The sequence below is a fragment of the Symphalangus syndactylus genome, chromosome 10, assembly GCF_028878055.3.
Source record: "Symphalangus syndactylus isolate Jambi chromosome 10, NHGRI_mSymSyn1-v2.1_pri, whole genome shotgun sequence".
NCBI classification, from domain to species: domain Eukaryota; kingdom Metazoa; phylum Chordata; class Mammalia; order Primates; family Hylobatidae; genus Symphalangus; species Symphalangus syndactylus.
Window position 1 is genome coordinate 111,684,643 of NC_072432.2, and position 25,370 is coordinate 111,710,012.

Here is a 25,370-nt window from a genome sequence, read left to right on the forward strand (position 1 = left end):
TTTTCACAGGCAATGTTTAAAAATATTCCTTAAACTCCAACTTATCAAAGTACATTACACTACATGACCCTTTCAATTTACCATTTTCAGAGAACCTCACTGACTATCACAAATGATTGTAAATACTATCTTGCTCTATTATACCACTGGGTAACAGGTTTAAGTTTTGAACTTTAAAAACCATAGACGAGATGTGAAATATATTAACTAATTTTCAACATCGCGAAAGTCCATCATGGCATGCCAAGGAAAACAGTATCAAATTCTGTAATTATCAAATTTCTTGGGGAATAAAAATTATTAGTGATAGAAGAAATTTATAAACCATTAGAAAACTCTTAAGGTGTCTTTCCCCCCTAAATAACAGCACATCAATTTTCAACAATTTTTTTTAAGTTTTGGAAGAACTCTTTCAAAAATGGGTGGTTCTCCCCATTGCATTTAAGAGACAATATGAAACAAAAGTATTGGAAAATTTTCTGTTCATTTTATAAGGGCTAAGCAGCCCTTCTCTCTTTAATCTTGTACATGAAATAATGCTTGGAATAGTAAGACATATTTGGTTTCTTCACTTAGCCAGAGTATCAGCTTCAGAATAAAATTTTGTCAAGATTTCTATATAATTTGCAAATCTACTTTCCAATATCCTGCAGAAATGGTTAAAGGTATATTGGGGGAAGGAAGGTAACGTGTCATGTCAAAACAATGAAGCCCTAAGGTTAAAACATTTGTTTTTTTCATGGTTTGTTAGAAGTACAAACCTGGTTTTGTTCCCAAATTTAAAGATAATGTACCATACTGCCAAAATTCAACAGCTGGGTGCAGACAATACAAAAGTACTGATACTTCTTAAAATGATTTATAAGCTGGTATTTAAAAAGAACTTTTAACAGGTGCAGATGGCTTCGGAGTCCATTTTAAAGTTGTCTCTCACTTAGTCTCTTACACCTAAAGCCTGGAAATTGGACCTGAACTTTCGTTTTTACCCTAAGAAATGTGACTGAAGAATGAACGGCACGTGTCCTTTTACTTAGGATACTAACGAGTAATGCCGTAACTGTGTCTACACAAGAGCAAAACATCTAGTCAATTTAACTAAAATTTAGTCAAACAGGCAGTCAATCATCCAGCTATTTAATTTGCACAAGGCCATCTAATTAGTTTGACTGTGTTTCTGATGTTCCATATTGAAAGTAAAACATTCAGGTCTCAAAAAAAAAAAAGTTTGAAAATAGGTGTAATGAAATAAGCCTTGCGCTTTACTCCTCTCCACCAAATGTTGTGTCTTAAAAATGTACTTGACAAAGCAATATATTCTCAACTACACAGATATGGATACATGAAAACATCAGTATAAACACAATATGCTACAAATTCCTTGAGCATAATAATCTAATATTCACTTTCATCATCCCAGCACAATGTCTCTCATGTAAATGTTTGATAAGTATTTACTAAATGGACTGATCATGTGTATAAAGACCACAATGGAGAAAACAATCATAAACAGCTGATAGAAACTTAAGAACAAGATGTGCTACCCACGAGTAAATTCTAGTGGTAGTTATTAGCACTCATGTTGGGCCTACAGTGAAAAGTTCTGTGGCATTTTTTGAGATGTTTTTCCTAATTGTCTAATAATTTACAAAATTAGATTAGGACAAAACATAGTTATATTTAGGGTGTTATTTGGGAAACTTGAAATTAGGTATTTAAAAATCCCAAATAACAAAGTACTATATCACATATTTCTATCAAAAATATTTCCTGAGGCAGCAGAGATCTATAGTGAGAAAGTCAAATACAGGAAAACATACAAAATAATATTCTTTCTCAAGTCTTGCTAACATATAAGACTAACTCATTTCCATATGGTTGAGACTGGAAGGTAGTATGTCACTTGGGAGAAAATTTTAAAAGTTCTCTACCTATATTTTGATGTTGGTGTGACTTCCTATTTGAGCATACAAGTGTTTTCAGGGGCAAAGCATTTTACTACCACTTAATTATTCTATTAGAACAAAGTTTTTTGTTCGTCTGAAATATGCTGATGGTATAAAGTGATGTTTCAAACCCTGAAACACTCAAAGAGCTTTAAAGCAGCCAGTGTAGACAGTCTCAGGTGTTTCAGAAACCTTCTGGTTTTTGTTTTTTTTTTTTTGGCCCAGAGCTTTCAATGAGGGGAGTGCCCCCTGGTGGAAATGCTTGAAAATATTGTCAGAAAACATTTTGATTAGTGATAATTACTTCAAAAAAAAAAAAGTCACTTTAGAATAATTTTGGATGCAAAATGACTGCTATCAGATCCCAGATATGGGAATGCATGTTTTGGTCCTGTTCAGGTTGTTGTTACTTGAATAGCTGCATTCATATTTATATGCTGAATTCAAGATATATGTGGCCACCAGTTCCCACATCCCATAGTTGAAGATATAGCATAGACTTGCCAAGGTCATTTGTAGTAATGCCCCACACAGCGGACAGTAAGAGCAACCTTTTACCAAAAATTCTTCATGCTAAAAAATAGTATGCCAAGGCCATCATGTGCCTTATTTATGTCACAGAATATGCTGAAACATCAGGACTAAAATATGTCATCAGTATCAAGAATCATTGGTGCTCAGTAAATTTGTTGAATTAAATTAAACAAAATTATTAGTCATTCTTGTGTCTGAAAAGAACCTGAGAACTTGTATGTTATGTAGGAAGTTACCAGTACCTCATAAATATTAATTTTATTGAAAATCAGAAGCTGCCTTTCATTGGGACCTCACATCTTACCAATAATTAGATGTGTGCTGTATCTATGAAAACATAAAATTATTTTGCATTGTCATTACATAGTGGTTAAGTCAGAGTTCTAATTTTTTCAACTAAAGAATGAATTTACTGCTGAATTCCTAAACCTGTTTTTACATTCCAAAAACAGTTTACAAGTTATTACAAGTAAAATTCATTAGTAGTTGTAAAAGAAAGAAAAAAACTTCCAATAAATATTATCAGTATTTCCAAAAGCTAATTATGAATTCTTTAAAACAGCAGATAAGCGAAAGAGACTGCCAATCTGAACAAAAAGCCTGTCTGGCCTCCTGTTTGTCTCCTCTTTGAACATAATCACTGATTCAAATAGATTTTATCAGCTTCATGGAACTTCAAAGCCCTCAGAAAGAAAATATGATTTGATGAAAACCTCCCTCCTAAAAAGAAAATACATAGAATATTCTTCAAGGCTACCTGCCTCTGTTGTTTGGTGAATTTTTAATCACACGTCCAGGTAAAAGACTATTTTCAAACTCCACCTACTACAATGGACTCATGCCAAGTAAGTTTTAAGTAGACACATTTATCTCTGTCGTTTGGCAGGCTAACCAGAGAGCTGTCTTGTTGGGGTAATAGCACCTTTTTACCTTTTATTCAATAGTGATACGGATAGTGGACTTTTCTTAAATTACACTGTGAAGAATTATAGAAACACAGTAGCAATTTCTGTTATATTTAAGCAGGCAAATTTCTCTCCACCACATAATTTACAGAGCTCAAATTTAATAAAACATTACATGATGGTCCATTACTGTTATCAGTTTTGAATAATCCATCTTCATTCTTTATTTTACTGGAAAATAAAGTGTGCCAAAGACAAGAGGAGGGGGAAGAAAAAGGGGAAAAAAGCCACAGAGTGGGATCAAAGTTAAACTCTGAATTTTATTCTTTTAAAAATCAAAGGGCATTACGGAATGTATTTGCATGTATCAGAACCATTAAATAGCAATAAGATAGAGAAGTGAATTGAAAAGTATAAATCTAGAAGCTTTGGCAATTACTTTTAGCCATAGGTTTCCATTAAAAAGACATCAAGTAGGCATAACTGAATGAATGACATATGCTAAAAGCTGATATCTTCAACAGCAATTAAAGAACATATGCCCATCAATTCAGAAGGGGAAAATTCCTTAAAACAAGTAATTATATAAGTTTACCAGAAATTTTCAGAAAAGGTAGGCTTAAAAAAAAGCCATGTGTGAAGGTCTTAAGAGAGGGTAATATGTTAATATAGGGGACCCTATTAAGATGATAAAAAAATTCTCAATAGTTAAAACATAAGACTCAGGATTTTAAAGTTACACAGAGCTGTCAATGACTAAAATAATCCTCAATTCATACAAGTGTTTTCTATCATATTAAGATCTTAATGCTGTTTATAAGAAACAGTATCTTTATCTGACCCTATCATATAACTTTGTTTTTGTATGTACATATTTTACATTAATTTTTTAAAAGTCGGAGTTGGAACTGCACATTGTACTAGGTGCACACAAATGTGTGATGTGCGATTTAACTCTGCAGAGCTCCTTGTCTATACATATGCATTAGCATGTGTATTTTCGTAATCCACTCTCACACCATACCCTCTCTCTGCACCTGCTTTTATTGAAATGCATACACTTTAAATAAACACCCTACATCCAGTCGTACCAATGCATAATCATTAAAAAATAAATGCAGCTGTGTATGTATGTGTGTGTGGTTTTTAAGAATGACCAATGAAAATACATTCATGCCTGCATGTGCAAAAGTTAGTTCTCAAGGAATATTGAAATATATATACAAATTTCCTCTTAAGTCAAACATCTTCAAATATGGCCCTATATCTACTTTGACTGAAGAGTATCAATTATCAATATAAAGCTTTAAAACACCCTTCATAATCCAGGGCACTAAATATTTTTTTGGTAATGACTTTTTTCCTAAATTGGCCATTATTAATAAGGAGGTATCTGTAATCAAGCTATATAAGGTAAAGTTTTCATTCTCCTCTCACAGAAAAAAAAAAAGTCACTGTTTTTGATATTAACCACAGAGATGATTACCTTTTCAAAGAGATTAATATGGTATAAAAGAGAAAATTTTGCCTTTCTTCCAGTAACAAATCCTGTAGATATCATGGAATTTGTCCTGTTAAGGACCAAAGGCAGAACAAATGGCCAACTCCTCATAGTAATGGCTGTAACATCATAAACCCAAGAGGAGAAAACTTGTAATGATGGGTGGCAACTTCATCCTCATTTCTCTGAGTTCTACTGTCTTAGCATTCTTCACCATATAAAGGACACTTACTTAGTGCTTTAAGAAATAACTATTTGCTCAATTTTTAAGACACCAGTAACTATATATATACACATATATACATATACACACACATACACACACACATACACATATATATATACACACATATATATATGTATATATATAATTTGTGTCTATGTCATGATGTCTTTGTGGGCTTTTAACTCAATTCAAAAAAGCATTATTGAACTGTTATGTAGAGATTTACTTTTTTTGGCCTAGTATGGAGAATTATTAATACTTACTATATTTACTAAAATAAAGAATGCTACCAGAAACAGGAATATTTGGAGGGTTGACTTTTGAGTCATTCATTTTCAATAATTATCCCCCAACTGAATATAGGTGTCATATTAAATTCACCAGCTAATAATGAACACAGTTTTTTAAGCTACAAAGATACAGAACTAGGTAAAACCATACAATTTTAACCTGAGACATAGCCTTGTGCAACTGCCTTTTTAAAAACAGACGAACGTACAAAAAAAAAAAAGATGAATCGACTGAAAACAAACACTGAATTAGAGGCTTTGTCAGGTCTCCCAACTCCCCATCTAGTTAAGGCAAGCCAAAAATAAGTCACAGCTGGGATTCTCCTAGGTATGGAAACTCTGCCAACTAGGAATTAATACTAGATTATTTCTGTAGCAGAATTTTATTCTTATAATCATAATCATGTAATAAACAAAATAACTTAAATATGAAAGGAAAATGTGAGTCAGGCCAAAAAATCAGATAAATTGACAAAAGAAAGAACAGCGGTAAAACAAAAAAGTTGAAAAGGCATAATGTCCTCATTCTAATCAAAGTTACGTGGTTTTTCGTTTGTTTGTTTTTTGGTTTTGTTTTTTTTTTGTTTTGTTTTAGTGTACCTGGGCCAAAAATAAACACCATATATATCATGTATCATACTAGTTTCCAAACAAAGAAAAAAATTCTTCTCATTCACAGTTCAATAGTCAATTTGTTTAGGGCTTCTCAAATATCTTTATCTTATGACCTCTCATACATATCACTTTTTTTCCATGACCCTCTTAAACATCTTCCATGCTGTTAGATAGTATCTTCACAGGAATTGGGCCAGGAAGACAAAGGTGTGCACATTAGGGGTATAAGCAGGCAGTGAGATCTCTACAAATGGGTCTGCAAACTAAGGCCTGCAAGCCACACTTACTCCATGGCCTGTTCTATAAATAGTTTTACTGAAATACTACCATACTCAGTGCCATTCATTTATTGTCTGTGGCTGCTTTATTACTCTACAGTGTGACCGAGATTTAAGTGCTTCAAAACCTAAAATATTTACTATCTGGTCGATAACAGAATAAAGTTTGCTGATGCCTGGTCTAGACAATGAATTTGGAAGACAATAGCATGAGGGAGAGCACATAGCTTACAAATATTTTATGTTAATAAGTCATACAATATTTTTTCAAAATGGCTGCTTAGAATTAAGTGGATTATTGCTTCCAAGGTGTTAACAACAATAACAACAACGCTGCAGTAGAACTTTAACAGGGAACATTTACATACCTAAGTTTGATATGGGTAGTAACGTAACATAAATGGAAAAGACAATAGGCTAGAAGCCTGGAATCCTGCCAATAGCCTTGACCGAGTCATGAAACTTTTCTTAACCATCTACTATAGTTTATGATTCCATTATATAAAAGCATAAGTAATGCCAGTTTAAAATACGTTTGACATTTAATTAGTCTTTCAAAGGCCCTGAATTGGGATCAATCTGCACATAGGTTTCTCTCGATTCAGAAGTATATCATAGGAAAAGGAGTGGTAAAATTGAGGCTCCACCAGGAATAGGTAATATGATCACATGAAGAGAGAGAGAAAATGTTAGTACAGAAGTAAAAGAATAAACTTTAGTTATAGATGGGACTAAAGAAAGTGAAAATAGGAGACGGCACAGAACCACTTACGAAACACAACTGACCTGAGTTCTGTTAAAAGCCACACGTGCAAATACTGCCTGGGAGATTCCTGCTCGTTTCAGTTCATCGCGTACCCACTGGTAGATTTCGGAAGACACCTCTGTGTTGGTCGAAACCTGTTGCTCCAAAGGCTTATTCATAGATCTACTGACAGGGGGAGGGTGGTTCAAGTATTGTTGGTTTAAGGACTGCTGGGCTAAAAGTCTATTCACTGCATACTGCTGGTTCAGCAGCTGAGCCATCACCAGCTGCTGGTTGACCAATTGAGGACTGATAGGCGTTGATACGAGCCCAGGGTGCAGGTTTGGAAGAGGTGTCCGGACAGAGGGCTGGCTGCCATGGGAGAGCTGTGCAGGGGATGGAGGCTGCTCGGCTGTGTTCCCTGGAACTGGTTGCTGGCCAAAATTGACATGATTGGCGCCTTGCTGGGATAGCTCAGAAAGACTATCCATTTCAACTAAAGTGGACAAAGAGTAAAATCACATTCAGCCAACAATGATTGGCATTGATAAAGATTTCTAACCATTTCCTAAATTAAAAAAGGGTAGGCACAGGACACACCCCAAATCCAATAAAACCAAGAAAATTTCAAGTTGCAACTTACCAGGCTGTGTTTTTGCTCTCCTTTTCTGAACAATTCTACAAACTCTGGAAGTGGGACAGCACTCCTAATCTCATTTTTAAAAAGTGGTTTAGATTTAAGGCATAAAATCAATTATATCCAAATTCTTTCCGACTAGTTGTTCACTCTCACTTATTACCCCAAGAAGGCTTCTAAGCAACAATTTTTTTAAACGACTTCTAAAAGAATGTCATTTGCTTAATGACAACTAAAAACAGTGGACTGAGCTGAGAAAATAAGCTTATAATAAGCAACTAAAAAAATTTACAAATATATTCTCATGATATTCATTAACTTTAGTACTCTAGGAAAAAGGTGTAAAAGAAAAAATATGACATAAAAAGTTACCTACTTTCAATTTTTACCTAGCAGTGAATAGAAGTAGTTAATGTAATAAATAAAAATGGTCATAATAATAAGTGTATATTGAACGCTTGCTGAATATCTTATATGCCTTGTTTCATTTTAATTCTAACCATCATGGGCAGTAGGTATATCTGGAAATACTTTTTAGAATAAAGCAAGTGATTTATTGTATATCAAGCCAGCATACCCAGTGTTGCTAAGATCCAAATGTTTTTTCTTCGGGAAGCTATGGCCATCACCAGATGCTAAAGACAATCTTGCAGGGAATCATTCTGGTACAATGGTGAGGCTGTCATGATTTTGCAATTTATTCCCACCTACCCAGGATGAATGCTTCTCCCTTGGCTAGCTAGGTTCCTCATATGGATTGGCTGAGCATCATCTCTAAGTGTGTAAATGCTTTTCTGTACGAGGAGGAGACTGGTTCGATGCTCTTGGCTGGAAGAGCTGAGCATGAAGCTGTACGTAAATAGGACTTTCCAAATTGTACACAGACTTCCCATGTATAGACTCTAGTTTGATTCTAATCATCAATTGTCTTTTCATTAAATATGCAGGTCTTACATTTAGAGGAACTTTATCATAGTGCTATAGCTCCTGATATATGCAAAATATAACCAAGAATTGGGGAAGAAACCTTCAATTTCTAACAGTGATATCAGCCCAAGTGGGCCATTCACAGAGAATAATAATTCAAGCAATTATTCCAAAAATGATGCATTGTCTTCATTACAGCCTTAAGCTATAAAAGGCAAAGAATCCATTTTGGTAGATGGATGGTTTTTCTTCAAATATTAAGAGCTAAAACATGCTCAAAATTTGGATTAATTTTTCTTAAAAAAATTTTTTTTTAATTAAATGAATGTAAATAAATAAACAGAAATAGATTTAAAACAGGACATAATGCCCATTCCTATATTATTTTAAAATATATGTTTTGGAGGGTAAAAGTAGGTGAAAGAGAACATTAAAAAAAATTAAAACATTAACCTTAATCACAGTGTTTGCTTTCGTGAACATTAACAAACTCAACAGAGAGAAAATGCCATCATCTAAATGCTGAGGTACCATACACAACTTTTATCTGTCATTTTACACTGCAGATAATTTTAGTGTACTTCTTGCATAACAAATATTCACCTAAAGTTATGTGTTAAGATAGAATGCTATCTTGGAATTAAAAGTTTAGATATGATGCAGTAATTGTTCTGGTATGGATGGTAAAGCAATGTGCTTATCAAAGTGCCCATCCATGGGCGCTGGGGGTTAGAGCTATAAAAATCACTTGATCTCTACTGTGGAAACTATAAATATAGTTTAAGAAGTTTAATTTCCTTAAAAATTGGGTGTAAAAATAGGCACTTTCTCATTCAACCAGACAAAAACAAAAAACCTAAAAGCAGGACTTATCAGAGAAAGAAATCACAGTTAATATTAGTTATGCAAGGCCTGGTTAGGTCTTCACTGAGATGTTAAAAAATGACAGCTCCCCTCCTAACGCCTCGATTTCCTGCATGTCTGACAACCAAGTCAGTTTGGCTGATTTAAACACAAACATTTATTGAATTTAATTATCTCATTATACTCATACCCACTTCCCACCCCCAAAGAAACATTCTAAATTGATCTCTAATTGGGCGATCAAAAGACCTGGCTTTAGATGTGACTTCGATAAACCCCCAAATGACACGTAATGGTATGTAGCCACTGCTGCAACGTTTTTTTGCTTACCCATCATATCTTTTGTCTTCTTGAAATGTTTGTACCACCTTCCAAATTCTTGACATTTTGCTGCTGAGACATTTGCATAGTAAGTACTGTTCACAATGGAAGAAATCATACTCTGCATGAAGAAGGGGGGAGAACATTTGTAATACACAGCAGCATAAGACGGAACACAGAAATGATCTCAATTGTGACAACTGTATTTTTTTTAATCAACTGAGTACCAACACATTTTTGTTTCACACTTTAGCCTAAAGCTTCGACTTCTTAAAATTCATTAAGTAGATCATCAAATGCTTATTTAAGTAGAAAGCAACAGCCCACTGAGACCAGTATAAAGCTATCAAACCCACAGACTTCGCTCTAGCATTTATTGAATCTCCATCAATGTCATCTATTACTAGGCTGTCAAACTTTCACTGGTCCCAATAAATCCAAATACATGAAGATGACTTTATAATTGTGATTCATAAATATAAGAGACTGCGATTTTTTGACTGGACTCTACATCTTTTCTACTCAAAGTATAGACCAGGGACCAACAATATGGGCATCGCTTGGAAGCTTGTTAGAAATGCAGAATCTTGGGCCCTACCCCAGACCAGTGCACTTAGCACCTGAATTTTACCAAGATCTCAGGGGATTCGCATGTATATTAAAATTTGAGAAACAGAACTTGCACTTTCCACTCTATTATTTGGATTTAAAGTGGAGGTGCATTAACACTGATCAAAGGTTAACTGTATTTGAGAAGAAACAAAGTATTCACAGAGATCCTTTATCAAGAGAAAAACATTCTGCAATCTTATTACTGGCTTCATCAATAGTAAAGCTTAAGTTTTGAATTTCAAACCGATCATAAAAATTTTCAATTTATACATTTCATGCTTCTAAATTTCTCAAGGATACCACAAAATATGACCTATTGTGACTTTTCTTTATCCTGCTTTTAATAAATGCCCTGAAAACTGTCAGCCCTTTAACATACAAAAATGAAAGACATGATTTTAATGTATTACTAGGAGGGTTTTTCTTTAATCATTTTCAATCTTCCCAGCAAATTTTGGTTATGGTAATTTCAATGACTAAATTCATGGTCCATTTTAACCTGTTACCCATATTCTCTAGTAACAGCTAACTTAATTTCCTACCGAGTCTTAGGAGTAAGATTTTGTAGCACCAGTCTATCCCTCACCCCTATGTGCAGAAACAGGAGAACTCACATTTCAGACATCAGTTGGTCTATGGTGAAATAATTTATAGAAGGCAGCATTGTTCAGGAGGCAGTGAACAGCCAGAAAAGCCAGTTTGGGGACAAAAGTATTTTTATATAATTATCTTCTTTAAGTTACCTCTAATGTAAAGCTCTTTCAGTTATTATTCATTCTCCTGACATCCACTATCAGTGTTAATTCTGTAGCATGCACACATTTCTGGAATATGTAAATTTGGGGGATCTCTAAAGAACTTCCAGTGAAGGATAAGCTGGAGTCGCATTATTTATGTAAAACACAGCTATCTTGCCTAAGAGGCACTATATCTTTTTTTTGACACTCTCTATAGTCATTTTCACATTTTATATCTCTAAAAAGACATTCTTAATGTGTTCATGATGCTCTGCCATTAATCCAATAGCTTGCAATTTCACTAAGAGCCTCCCACAGTCCACAGTGTAAAAAGACACTTAGCAAAGTTGCCAAAACCAGAGCCAGAAGATTACCTGATCTGTCAGCTTCAATCTCACTTACTCTCTTGTAATAAGGGATCAATAAAGTCAGACACTAATAAAAACTATTGAGATCGCTGATGGATAATGGTGATTCTTCTGCAAATGGATGACAGTTGATGTTCTTCCACTCTGGTCCAATTTTTAAAAATATTATTACTCTTTATCTAGACATTCTGGCAGTTCCTTAAATGTTAATATAATAAGATACATAAGTTTTAGCTGTGGTTTATGTCTTACTTTTTAGAAGTGTATGGAATGTCCAAATTTTGCTGAGGTTTTTGACAAACATGCAGTCTACTCCAGTTTGCCAACAGTTCTATATAAGAAATTTGCTCTTTGCTGCACACCTACTATATGCCTGGTTGGTACTAAGGATGCAAAGATGGCAGAGGCATCTGCCTACAAAGATGAGGCACCTGTCATCCAAAGATGGCAGACAGCCTCTGCCTACAAGAAGTTTACTAGCTATTAAGAACACAGATATGTAAATAGATCATCTCAATTTAATGTGACTTGGTATATCGACAGTGGAAAATGTATAGGGGACGACGGAAGGAAGAATCATCCATAGTGTGTGTGAAAAAATGTCCGAAATAGTTTTATAAAACTAGACCCTATATGTAATAGTGCTATACAGTTTATTATTATCCGTACATGGAAAATAATATCCATATGTGCATCATCGTCAAAGCTTCCTCCTACCCTACTTAATTCTAAATTGGTAGATTCTGGGTTTAAGTGCTTTTCTGTCACATGGTGTATGCTTAGGAAACTCTGATTAATGTAAATAATAGTCTAAGCAAGACTTAAATCAAAAGGCTAATCCATAACTTATAATGCTTGACAAAGCAACTTTTTGGATTCCCTATCTTTCTGTGCTTTTGGGTGACTGGGAAATATTTCCTAATTCAGGTAACTTGGAGTCATGTCTATTTTTATTGGACAATATGCAATAATCTGTCCAATTAGATTGCTCATATAGCCACTTCATGAGGTGTACGTGTGTGGGCGTGGGCATGGGCATGTGTGTTTCAGGTGGTAAAATTCCTACTAAAGGCTTAGGCATAGCATTGGAGTAGACCAGCCAGCCGGTTTCAATGGCAGGAAAGAGACTGCAGAATTTTGTGGTGCACACGGCATTTGAAAAATCATATTCAGTAGTGTAATCTTAAATTTAGAATATCAGGAAAAAAACACGTACTGTTTTGATAACACAAATAAAAGTCCTGATTGGTAATGTTTTCCTAGGTGGTGGGATGTACAGATAGCAGGCCAAGTTCCATGTTAGAAAGGCTTGGGATTCTTGTGTCACTTAAAAGGAGGTATTGGTTTAAAAAGACTGTGCTAAGCTGTGAGTTCACGTAGGTATGGGGCACCATATTATTTTCTAGCTCAATGCCTGGCATGTATTAAAATAAACATTAAATGTTCATCTGACAAAACAGAATGTGTCACACACTGGTGGTATGACCTTGGGTCAAATAGTTGACCATTCCATCACAATTTCCTATGCTAAATGGGAATGATAATAGCATACACCTCATGGAGTTGTTCTGAGAATCCATCAATTCAGGCATTTTTAAAATTCATTTAGCATATACTTAAATTCTACTATGTGCCAAGCACTGGGCAAGTCACTAGGAAAATAATGACTTGAAGAGACATACTATCTGTCCTTGGACAGACAATAAATAATAGATATGATACAATTAGCACAGAGCCTGTAACATATTACATATAGACTGAAGAGATATTAATTACTATGACAACTCTTTGCCTCCTCCTCATCACTGGGCTTTCATTATATGATCACATTTCATAGCAGGTGACTATGTTTGGAGTATCAGATAAAATTTTCAAATCATATACAGTATTTTGAGTCTTTTTAATGTAGAATGAAGTATACTGATTAAATTATTTAGTTACAAGTTGGGACAAGGAATAGTAAGGGAAAACACCAAGGGGAAATATTTCATTCCTTCTCATACTCCAATTTGGTGGTGTTTTCTGAAGCTGGCCTATATCTGGTAGAAAGCATCAAGAAGGCACACCACTTCTCTGGCTTGGATGCACGGTCCATGTCCTCTCCCATCTCTAGCTAACAGCTGCTCATCCTTCAGGACACAGCCTGGGCATCCTTGCTTCTGTGAGGCCTTTCCTAACTTCCCAAACCTCCTGCACCAGAGCACTCATCCTGCTGTTTATTTTGCACTGGACTGTGGGCCTTAGGTCTCATCTCAATACATCCTGGACTCATCAGAGGGCTGGACACAGACTAAGTGATCAATAAAAAGGGTCACTGAAACAAACCACCAGAAATCCTCTTCCCCTTTTTTCCCCTTAAAGGTCAAACATAATGGCAGCTTAACTGTGACACGAATCTTTCAAATCCATTGCTTTGGCTGTCGTGACAGAAATCATAGTTTCAAGAACCTTTGTTCATTAATTTGCAAGAGATCCCTTCCCAGGTTTTTCAAAATACATCCACACAGATGTCTCGGAAGTTGCAGTGCTCGGTGGTTATGTTATTCCAGTTCTCTCTCAGTGTCTATTTATATAAGCTATCCAAAGCACTTTGAAAAAGACACAACTTGTATGGCAAGTTTCCTATTCAGTGGCTGGTCTGTATAAAACATCAATGTTCACAGAATAAAATAAACCAACCGACAAAACTCAGTCGGTTGAAATCCCAAGTTCAAATGCTACACGGTACACCAACCAATAAATAGGCCACAGCTTCCAGCGTTGGGAAATACAATTTCAAAGTCGGCAGAAATTGGCTGTGGGTCTCATAACCCCAGTGTGACACAATATTCTCATCCTAGGAGCCAAGTTGTAAGCTTTTCTAAGATCCATAAAGCACATGTCTACTCCCTATGAGGAGCTTCGGTTCTTTCTGAGAGTCTGCTGAAGTTCCGATCTGAAAGAATGCCATCTTCACAGAAACCCCAGTACTCTAGAATGATACCATCTGCCACAGGCTGAGCTTCCTTTTCAGCCAAATACATTATTTATAACCTTTCTAATTGTGAAAAGGTAAGGGTGGAATTTTTCTAAAGCCTAACTTAAAGATAGACAGAACATTCCGAACCTTTGCTCTAAAATACTCTAGCTCTTTTAAATTTGAAAAACAAAAACCACAAGGAATCGGTTAAGGTTACATAATTTTTCAAAAAATTATATTCTTTTAAACCCCTGCTACAATATCATATGTACTGTAGGTATATATCTATAACACATTTAAAAAATGAAGGAAGATTTTTTTTTTTTTTTACTTGTTCATCTCAGTAGCCAACGAAGGGGTTTTGAGAGAGGTGAGGCCTTCTCAAAAAAAGATTCATCAGATGGGGAAAGGCAGTGATCTGATTACCCTTAAAGTTGCTTTGTTGTGCCTTTAACAACAACCAAAAAAAACCACCCCAAAACAATGCTAATCAGGTTATTCAATCATTTAAACCAAAACTGTTCAGGCTTTTCTGCCAAATCAACCAACCACAGCAAAATCTGTTATCTCTGATTGCTCAGCTTCCAGTCAAAAAACAGTTAACCCCCACTATACCAAAAGTTTTCCAAATACCCTCAGAGCTCTGCATGCTCATAGAAAATAAAGAGAAAACCATGTCAGCTTTAAAGGGTAATTGGAGTGCTGTACCATATTTGCATATTACAATATACCCTAATAAACTAAACAGCCTGTACCGGAAGCCAGCAGCTTCCTAGTATTTCATATTATCTACATACTTGCTTTTTGTGCACTACTTTAAAAAAACAAAACAAAAAAAACGGGACTGTGATATCATGATCAAAACTTATCAAGGACTTGCTGATGGTTTAGCTGTGGGGAGGAGGTAGCAAGAGCATCTACAAAATGGTGGTTCACCCATGTTTAAAGCTTTCAGGCTCCATCAGCAGAGAGGGCAAGGGCTACAACATCTTATTTACACAATTATCTAAATACGATTAAACAGCTGATGGACAAATATTAAACTGGAAAATGTATAGTCATTTCAGCTTAATGTAATCCTCTTTCTGTAAACACCCAAGATGATTTTTTTCAACCAGAACAGTCCTGACATCTCATAAGCCTAAGGGTGAATAGCAAGAGATTGTTTTTGATAGTTATAAATATTCAAAAGACATGCAGACCATCTGCTTTCATAATACAGGTAAAGCAAGACTGAAATGGTGACTGCTGTATAAAAATGATTCTTTTAACAAAGTCTTCCTCTCCTCGAAAACTATAAAGACAGATGTCAAAAACTGTTTACACAGAGCAATCAGGAGCGTGCAAAATGTAATATTCCTTTTACACACAGTGCTTGCTAAAGAGATTTTTTTTTCTTTTTCTTCCCATCTGTGTGTTGCAACACATTTCTACAAGTTAAAAACATTTTTTTTCAAACAGAGATCTCATGAATACCCAAAAACATGCTATCTGGTTTCTGAATGCTAATTAATTTCAACTAAGGAATCTGAATATCTTTTTTCTGTAGGAAGGAATGTATGTTTTGAATTGGTATATTCTAGAAAGACAGCAAGGGAAATAATCTTGCACAGGTTTTATTCTATAAGGAAAATTTCATGGTTCTACCTTGTTTATAATACGTTATCTGTTATGTCTGTGCTTTAAATGAAAGCACATCATTCCTAATGTCTTTGGCACAAGGTCTAAAATAATTGTTTTCTGAAATAAATGCCTGCACAATGCAAAATGTGTATTTAAAAAAACTTTTAACTTCTCAGTCTATGCATGGTGATGTATAAAGCCCTACAGTTAATTTTCAGGGATGGAACACTAATCTTCACAGTAACCTTTTTGTGTATTGTATTAATGGCGCAAAGGCATTAAGCACCTTTTTGTAATTTTTCAATAAAATGAGCATTTACTGAACAATCTGTCAAACTACTGGCTTTTATTATATTTTTATTTTTTGAGAAGTGCAACTTCATACATTCTAATCTCCCACCCCTTTGTGCATGTCCTGACTACCTATGGCCTGATTTTTTATAGCAGCTTTTTATCTGTCCATGGAAAATTCAAAGGTCAAACTTTAACTTCACATCAACTTCACATTCAAATACAATTTTCACAGGGATTCCTCGTAAATGAGGTTTTCTTTTAATCTCAAAGTACACCAAATACTACAAACAAGCTCTAGGAGGCATCGTATGAGATATGACATATTGACAAGAAATGAATTTGTTGAAAATTAACAGGTAGTTCCCATCTGGTATTTTGGGGTGGGAAGGACAGGAAATGGGCTTCAATTTATGAGAGCAAATGGCAGAATTTCTAAGTGTAATATTCTGTTTGTGCTTGTTAGCTTCTGTTTCCCAAATCTTTCCCTCTGGATCCTCTATTGCTTTCTAAGCTATTCTCTTGGGAGATACAACTGGGGCATATTTGGAATCTCAATTTGTTGAGAAGAGACTAATCACTTCTAAATTTTACTTAAACTCCAGTTGTCATAGTTATGGCTCTTGCCATCTTGATCAATCCTAGTGCCTGAAAATGGCATTTTCATACAAAGTAACCCTGGCACATTGCTAAAATTGGAAACTCAGTACAAAGCTCCAAAGGAATACAAAAGGAAGCACAAAGAGAACACATCCAATTCTATTTTAATTTTCCTACTATATTTCCTAAAGATGAAAATGTGATCATATCAAAGCACAGAAATTTTATTTATTTAAATACTCAACTCATAACTTTTAAAGAAAATGTTGGTTCACAGTTTATACGGCTCTTCCATATAGTTAAAATAACTTATATAATGCCCAGATAGTATGTTCTGACCAGATTCTCTATTCTGCCCTTTTGTATAAGTACCTAGCCAGACTTTTCTTATCACAGTGAAACCTTACTCAAACCAAATGAATATATTGGTAAAGAGCTTAAACTATAAAATATTTTTAAAAGGTATATTAAGAGCATGTGATATTCCAAATTAACTGCACACAGAAGCTGTAACATGAAGGGAACTGAACTAGATAATCTCCAACGTCTCCTCTAACAGCTTTAAAAGTCTATGAAATCTGTATGTCTTCTCAAACAGCGTGACTAAAGAAGATTCAATTGTAACGCACATTATTCATTCTCAGGTACTCACGGTGCAAATGTCTCCAACTAGAGTCTTATTTTTAGGAAGGTTACGACCCCATTGTCATCCTGCTTATGATTATTTAAAATATACTCATTAAGTTAAATATTATGTTATATCCAAATAGAATTTTCACAAGTTTTTCATTAGATAAATACGAATCCAAAGAACTTTATTTGATTTCATTGCAAAAATTGTTTCCTGATTCTGAATCTTAAGCACTCTATACCAACGCACCCATTTGAGAAATCTCTTTCTCTGATGCCCTTGTGTGGTTAAAGCGCTCATCCTCTCTAGAGATTACAATTTCTAGTATCTGGAAAGATACCAAATTCATATTAAGTTCCAGAGGTCCTAAATAGAGCCTTTAAAACAAAACAAAAAAACCCTTAAACCGCAGAGCGAAAACAATAACTAAAGTACTTTGAGCAATTCATTTTCCAAAAGTAAATATTAGAATTAGTTTCTGTAACTCTTCACAGGAAGACTTTATATTACCTCTCTGCATTCCTTCTGTACATGATCATATTAGATTTTTAAGCCATACTGCCTAAAAATTGGGGGTAAAGTACCTCCCGGCTTTTAGCTCTTTACAGGGCCACAGAACTAACTCTGGAAATTACATAAAACCTATGAAAGCTGTCTTCCATGCATTCCCAAAATTGGCTTATAATTTCAGGGTCTGCACAAAACCTTGGAGCAGATTGTGGGGTCCATGGAACCCACTCAGATCTGATCCAAGACTTCACAGAAGACTGAGGGCTAAACCACAGCTTTGATTTCTGTGTTTTATTCATCATTGTTAGCTTTTAGATAAGACTTCCCATGTCTACCAGATAAACATAAACCAATGTCACCTCTGGATTAGATCATAAAGAAAAATCAAATTAATCTGGCTTCATCTCAATCAATATTATGAAAATCCTTCACAGTGTAGGAAAATGCCATCCTCTGGTAATCATCTCATTAGAAGTTATGGCGAAATGATAAAAATGTGTTGGAATGGGTTGTAAATCATATAATAAAGAGCTCTATCCATCACTAAACATGTGTTTTCCAGGCTAAGCTGGTGATCCTGCAGAAAGTGGACAAACCAAGTCCCTAAGGCCCATTATGGAATGGCTGAATAGTTATCTACCTTTGCTGCTCTCTCTAAATTCAGGTGACTCTAGACCTATATACAGCTGACTTTAAAACACTATATGTTTATAGCCTTAAATGGAGTCTCTTATGCCAAATGTAGGCTTTAGAACACAACTGAGGAATGGACGTTAGAAGCGAATATGGGGTGATACTGTTAACATTTCCGTATTGGCAACATCGACATCTTTGTCTATAAATTATCTGTTATTGGAAATTTCCTATTTTACTCTTGAATAAGAGAAGAAAATAAACAAATGAAAATAACAGTGAAGAAGTGTCGGTCTCAAATATAATGCAACTGAGACAAAATGAAAATTATTAGCCAGGCTGAAATACATGTACAATTGTAGAAGAAAAATTTTAAAATTTAGAAATGCTGCATATGTTTTTAAAGCTTGTCCTTAACTGTGATGTATAATCAGATCTTTTTAAGCATTCAGACCTCTGAGTTCCCTGTAACTCCAAGGCTACTGTTGTCCTTACAAACGTTTAGTACACATATTCATGAACATTATCAAATATATAAAAGCATGAGACAGCTTGGAATGTCAGTAGGTTTTCTTAGAGAAAAATTCAGAAGTGATTTGTTCTTTGTTAGGTAAAAATACAGAATAAAGTATAATAGGAAAATATTTCATAAGATAGGATACTGTAGATAAAAGTATAAAGTACTACTAATACAACTACTGACATGGTATACTGGTTTATGAAATAAACATGTGCAAATCCTTCAAGATTGTTTAAGTCTGACGAATATTCCCGAGTTCCTACTGTGTGTCAGGATCTATGACAGTGATGAATACAACTTAGTTCCTTTGGGACAATTACAGTGTACACAGACAGCCTAGTTAGTCCAGACTATTTCAGAACAATGTGGCAAATGCTACGATGGGCACATAAAGAGAGGACAGAACCTTGGGTGCTGGGAGTACAGGCGAAGTTAGTTAATGGAAAAGACACTGGGAAAAGCTCACCTCTTGATAACAGTCCCATCAGGTATCTTTATTCTATTTGACATTATCTAGCCTAGGGTATTATATTTGCTAAACTTCCAAATGGATTTATTTGAAGTACAAGCTTCAGTCTTCCACTTCCATTTTAAAATACATCATAACTTTATAATGATTGTAAGTGTTCCTTAACGTTGAGATTGAGTTACAATACAGCCCTTTAATTTTTTCACAAATGAAAAGTATTTGGTTGTTTTCACTAAGAATGAAGATTGCACCAAAATCTTCCATGTAGCCAGAGTTACGCAGACCATGTGGCATGCACAAGTGTGATTTCAAACTCTCAATGCCCACATTTTAGAAAAACAACTAGTTATGGCACACTTTAGGACTCAAAACTGTTCTAAATGTTTTCTAAGTACTAGAACATTTAATTCTCTAAACAATACAAGACATTGGTACTATTATCTTCCTACTTTACAGATGAGAACATTGAGTCATGGAGTCAGCTGCCCAAGCTCATATAGCTGGCCACAACATAACTCACATTCCTGATTCCTACGATGCTAGGAGCTAATTAAAGTGATGATAGAGAGCAACGACCAACAAAAACACACAAAAAGTAACAGAATGAAGTTGCTGAAGAAATGCCATTACTCTAAAGAAATAGTCCCATTAAAAAGTAAAAAGAAAACTAGATCAAGCTGTATTCTATGTTATCATAACACAGGAGTTTCAATACAGAGAAGAGTCTCATTGTGACATTTCACAAAGTTAATACTTGTTACATTTCTGAACTGCCTTGGAACAAATACTAGGTGGACAGTAAAATGGGACAAGCCTGAGAGAGTTGGCGGTATCCAGTAATGAAGTACCATGTCTTGTTATTCAGATAAGAATGTGATCTCAAATAGTGCTAGCAATTAAAGCTTTAATCTTTTCTTAACTTCCAACCTATCAACTGGTTTGCATCTTCAACCTGAGTAAACTAAATTAGATTAGCATTTCCATGGGAAAGTATTACAATAGAAAATAATCAATTTTTTTAAGAGAGAAAGATGATGACTAAAGAGAACAAAGTTTCAGAGTAAGAATGAGAGAAAAAGACTGCTAAAGAAGTCAGCCACCTTCTCTGCCATGAGGAATTCTGCAACCTTATGAATTGTCCATGATGGAACTCCAGCACCCCGTAAGACTGCATATTAGAACACAATACAATCTTATATTTCTGTAGCGCCCTTCATGCGAGCATCCCAGGGTGCTTTACAATCATTATGAGTTAAAATTAAAACTGAAGCACATACAATTCCTAATAGAATCATTTTAAAAATGCTAAACAGAACAAATAACTTTTAAGTCTAGATTTAAAAGTCCCAACAGCCAGAGCGTTCCTTACTTCAATTGGCAATGAGCTGCAGAACCAGGGCTGAGGCTCTCCTCTGTTATGTTAAAGGCTCTCTTATGTTTTTTATACTCAGAGCACGTTATTATCAAGCAGTTTCCAATGAAAGAGGGGGAAATTGAGTTCGTGTATCTGTTTGTTTTGATTATCTGGATTTTTTTTTTTGGAGTGGGGGTTGTTCATGGTTTGCCCAAATCTGGCATGAAATGAAGCAGATCTATAAAGCAAATCCAGATAGAGCCCAACTTCAAGTTTAGCTAGTAATTGAGAAAAAAAGATGTCTAAAATATACTCTAAAACTAGTTCTGTTTTAGCAAGAAAATCAGTTTGGTTAGCATGATTTGGTTAAGTTGTTTTTTAAAACCATTAGAAAATAGCATTTAATAGGCTTTCTCTCAGGCCATGTCTACTCCTAAGCCTTGGGAGTATTTATTATTCTAAGCATCAGGCAAAAAAAAAAAAAAAAAAAAGAGGAAAAATACTCTTATGATATGGTAATTTTCCTTGCATTAGTGATTTTGAGGTCAAAGGAAACCTGTTCAGATCTGAAACAAGGCACAGGTAAAAATCTATTAAGTGAAAATAAAGTAATTACACATTGTTAAGTACTCTCTAAATTGGCATAGCTTAAACTCTTTTATGTTTTACTATTGTGAAAAGATAGTGGCTATAAAATATTTGAGATCAATCCATTTTAAGTTAGATGCTTTATTAAGTTTGGCTTTTTTTATTAATATATCTGAAAGGTTACAGAGAGCTATCAAGCTACAATAAAATCCTTATGTATCTAAGTCATCTAAAAATGAGCCTGATATATTAGATTCAAAAAGGAAAACTTGCAATTTGGAGGACAATTCTGTTGTAGATTATACATATTATAATATTAACACAGAGCAGACATCTCACTAAGTTGAAAAAGGAACTAGAATGATGTCATGACTGGTTCAAAAGACGAGGCAAAAAAATTATTTGTTATAAGTTTTGCGATTCACACAACTACCCATATAAGACAGGTTTACCATTTCCTTTATGGATCCCACCATTACAGTAATACAATTGCGGAAGAGTGGTCATAATATCCAATTAGTATCAAGTACTTCAGTGCCTGGCAAAGCAGATATTTATAATCTAAGATTCCCACGGTCAGTAGGGTAAAAACTAGGGAAAGTTTTGTAATTTTAAAAAGGAAAGAAGATTCTCTGTAGAGCTTTTCTTCAAAATATATGATGTTTAAACATAAGATAATTTTATACTGGGAAGGGGCAAGTACAAAGTCGTTCCAGCTCATCTCAAACAGGAATCTTTTTATTTTAAAATGGAGCTGCTCATAAAAGACTCATTCATTGGATCAGACCAGTCTGATGACTGGAATCTGTATTTTTAAACAGACCCAAGAAATTCATCTGCCCACTATTTCTAATGAAAATGCCTAATGTTACCTTGGGGTTCAAAACAAAGGGCTATTAGCATAATTATGCCTACTGGTCTTGAGGATATGAAAGAATAGCAAAGAGAAGTAACTGCACAGAACTAAACCGGCAAATCTTCTGGAACGTCCCAAATATCAAGTTATCCCAAAAATCAGTGCCTGTCTAGATCACCCACGATTAGGGGCTGGATATGACAGCAATGTACTTTTAAAACAAGACAACATACAAATAAAAAATCAAAGACACAAAACCAAAACACGTTAAAGAAAATTTTCAGCAATGAGAATAAATACACTTGGAAAACTACAAGTAGTTACCACTACTTTAGAGAAATCAAAGCATATTACAAAACCTATCCAATTCATCTGAGAGGCTTTCATTTTGTCTTTTTTAAACTTCCTTTATCTGTGGTATGTGATGAAAAGGCTACTTGGTGAAGCTCACGGGCTCTGGGTATGAAGTCTCACCCTTCTGCTTCACCAGTGATGTAGCCATGGACACTCATGTCAACATTCTGTGCCTCAGGTTCCTCATTTAAAAATAGGGACATAAGACTACATCCTACTTAGAGGGACCAAAGGCACTCTCGATACATCAAAAGCACTAAATGAAAGTGTAATACTATTATTTCAACTAATAAGATGTTATATCCTTACGTTATATCCTTAACACTACATAGGAAATGGAATGCCTGGCATATGGCAGACTGTCAATACACACTTTTGAATATATGAATGTGAACAAATTTCATAGATTAGACTCTCATGTGAAATGCAGTATATGAACACTGATGCTGGCTATTCTCTTAAGAATGTGATGACTAAAACTGATTTAAAATTTTAAGAAACATGTCATTTCAGTCCAAAAACTGTGAAATAAAGTAGTTTATTAAAAACACATTTGTACAACATGATAGATTTGTAATTGTTGCTCCAGTATCATTTATAATACAGACTGAAAATCAACTAAACACGTAAGTGTATTTAATTCCTACGGAAATGACTGTCACGTTTCAGGAGAGCAGTACTGAAGCTAAGCTTCAGGAGCACGAGGTAGTTTCTTTTTAAAATCTATTTTTCCATTAATAAATAAATTGTCCAACATATTTGAGACCCTAGGATGCTGCGAATAAAAGGAAAATTGGAAAATCATCTTTCTCAATATTACTTCTAAATGGAATGTTCAAATTTGAATTTATTTTATATATATTTTGCTACTCGAAAATAAAAATAACACTTCTCACCCACTTTATATGACTTGGCTTGCAGATATCTTTTCCAGGTGAGAAATAAGATAGAAAATAATCCAATGCCTTAAAAATGTGAAAGTTGTGATGTGTGCGTGTGCGCGTGTGAGTGTGTATGTATGCCCACATGTGTGGTGAAAGAGGGAAGGTAAAAATGCGCAAATCAGATTAAAACCTCCATGAAATATTTGACCTAAACATTTTTAGAAGGAAGACATTACGCTGGTAGAAGTAATAGCTGACCTTTTACTTAACAAAATGAATCTATCCTGTATCAGAATGTATATATATTTATCCAGTTTTTAAATGCAATTTCTAAAACTCCAGGGAAAATAAGCATCAAAATGTAATGTTTAATTATAAATAAAAATGTTTACTTTTTAAATTCCCAATTTTTCTCCCAAATCCATATCCTCAAAAGTTTTATGACTACAGGCTTTCTTGTCCCCAAATCAGTGTTTATTCTCTCCTTAGCTGCAGTTCAGAATGCAACATCCAACTTATCTAACCACATCCACCGAAAAAAACAAAAGTAACAACAAAACATCTAACCTCAGACCTATAATGAGCTAACCGTTTCTTATGTCTTAGAACATTTTACAAAATAAAAAAACACGTGGTACAAAGAATTTAATAAATTAGTGTCAATCTATTTGGGCAGATTTATGATAGGAAAGTGTTAACAGAAATAAAGGTATGAGTTGTAAATCAAACCAAGCCCACTTACGGAATTTCTGCAGCTGGAGAAAACCTTATGAATATTATCAAAGAAAACATTATTGTACCGGCCGGGCGTGGTGGCTCACGCTTGTAATCCCAGCAGTTTGGGAGGCTGAGGCGGGCGGATCACGAGGTCAGGAGATCGAGACCATCCTGGCTAACATGGTGAAACCCCGTCTCTACTAAAAATACAAAAAATTAGCCGGGCGTGGTGGTGGGCGCCTGTAGTCCCAGCTACTCGGAGAGGCTGAGGCAGGAGAATGGCATGAACCCGGGAGGCGGAGCTTGCAGCGAGCCGAGATCGTGCCACTGCACTCCAGCCTGGGTGAGAGAGCGAGACTCCGTCTCAAAAAGAAAAAAAAAAAAAAAAAAAGAAAACATTATTGTACCCAAATGTAAATATTCCCCTTTTTTTTTTTTTTTGAGACGGAGTCTTGCTCTGTCACCAAACTAGAGTGCAGTGGTGAGATCTCGGCTCACTGCAACCTCCGCCTCCTGGGTTCAAGCAATTCTCCTGCCTCAGCCTCCTGAGTAGCTAAATCAGCACTTTAAAATTTATCGTCAGGCAAGGACACAGGCTTAGCAAGTCAAGACTTTCTTGTTAGTCACTGCACCGTGACTTTTATCTCCAGGGACACTGGCTCCTTCAATTGTCAAAAGGAGGAGCCTAGGAAGGATAATCCCTTCTGGTTCTAAGAATCCAAGTCCAAATGGACATTTTCTTAGCAAGTCTTAAACAATCGCTCTAACAGCACTGGAGACAAGGCTTATTCAACACCCCAGGCAAAATCTTGGTGGCTCCCCAGTTCCACTCCTCCTGGCCCCTGCTCTATAAAAGGAATTTACCTGCCCACAGGGTG

The 25,370-nt window shown here is 35.1% G+C and overlaps 1 protein-coding gene across 7 annotated transcripts in view; it reads right to left on the reverse strand.

The window, feature by feature from the left end:
• SATB1 (SATB homeobox 1) overlaps positions 1-25,370 on the reverse strand; it is a 97,103-nt gene that overhangs the window by 39,105 nt on the left and 32,628 nt on the right. For all 7 annotated transcript variants that reach the window (XM_063611409.1, XM_063611406.1, XM_063611408.1 and 4 more), the window contains exons 6-7: positions 9,796-9,907; positions 7,079-7,533 (exon numbers count right to left, since the gene is read on the reverse strand). In XM_063611409.1, the coding sequence (XP_063467479.1) occupies positions 7,079-7,533; positions 9,796-9,907 (567 nt within the window). The remainder of the gene's footprint in view (positions 1-7,078; positions 7,534-9,795; positions 9,908-25,370) is intronic.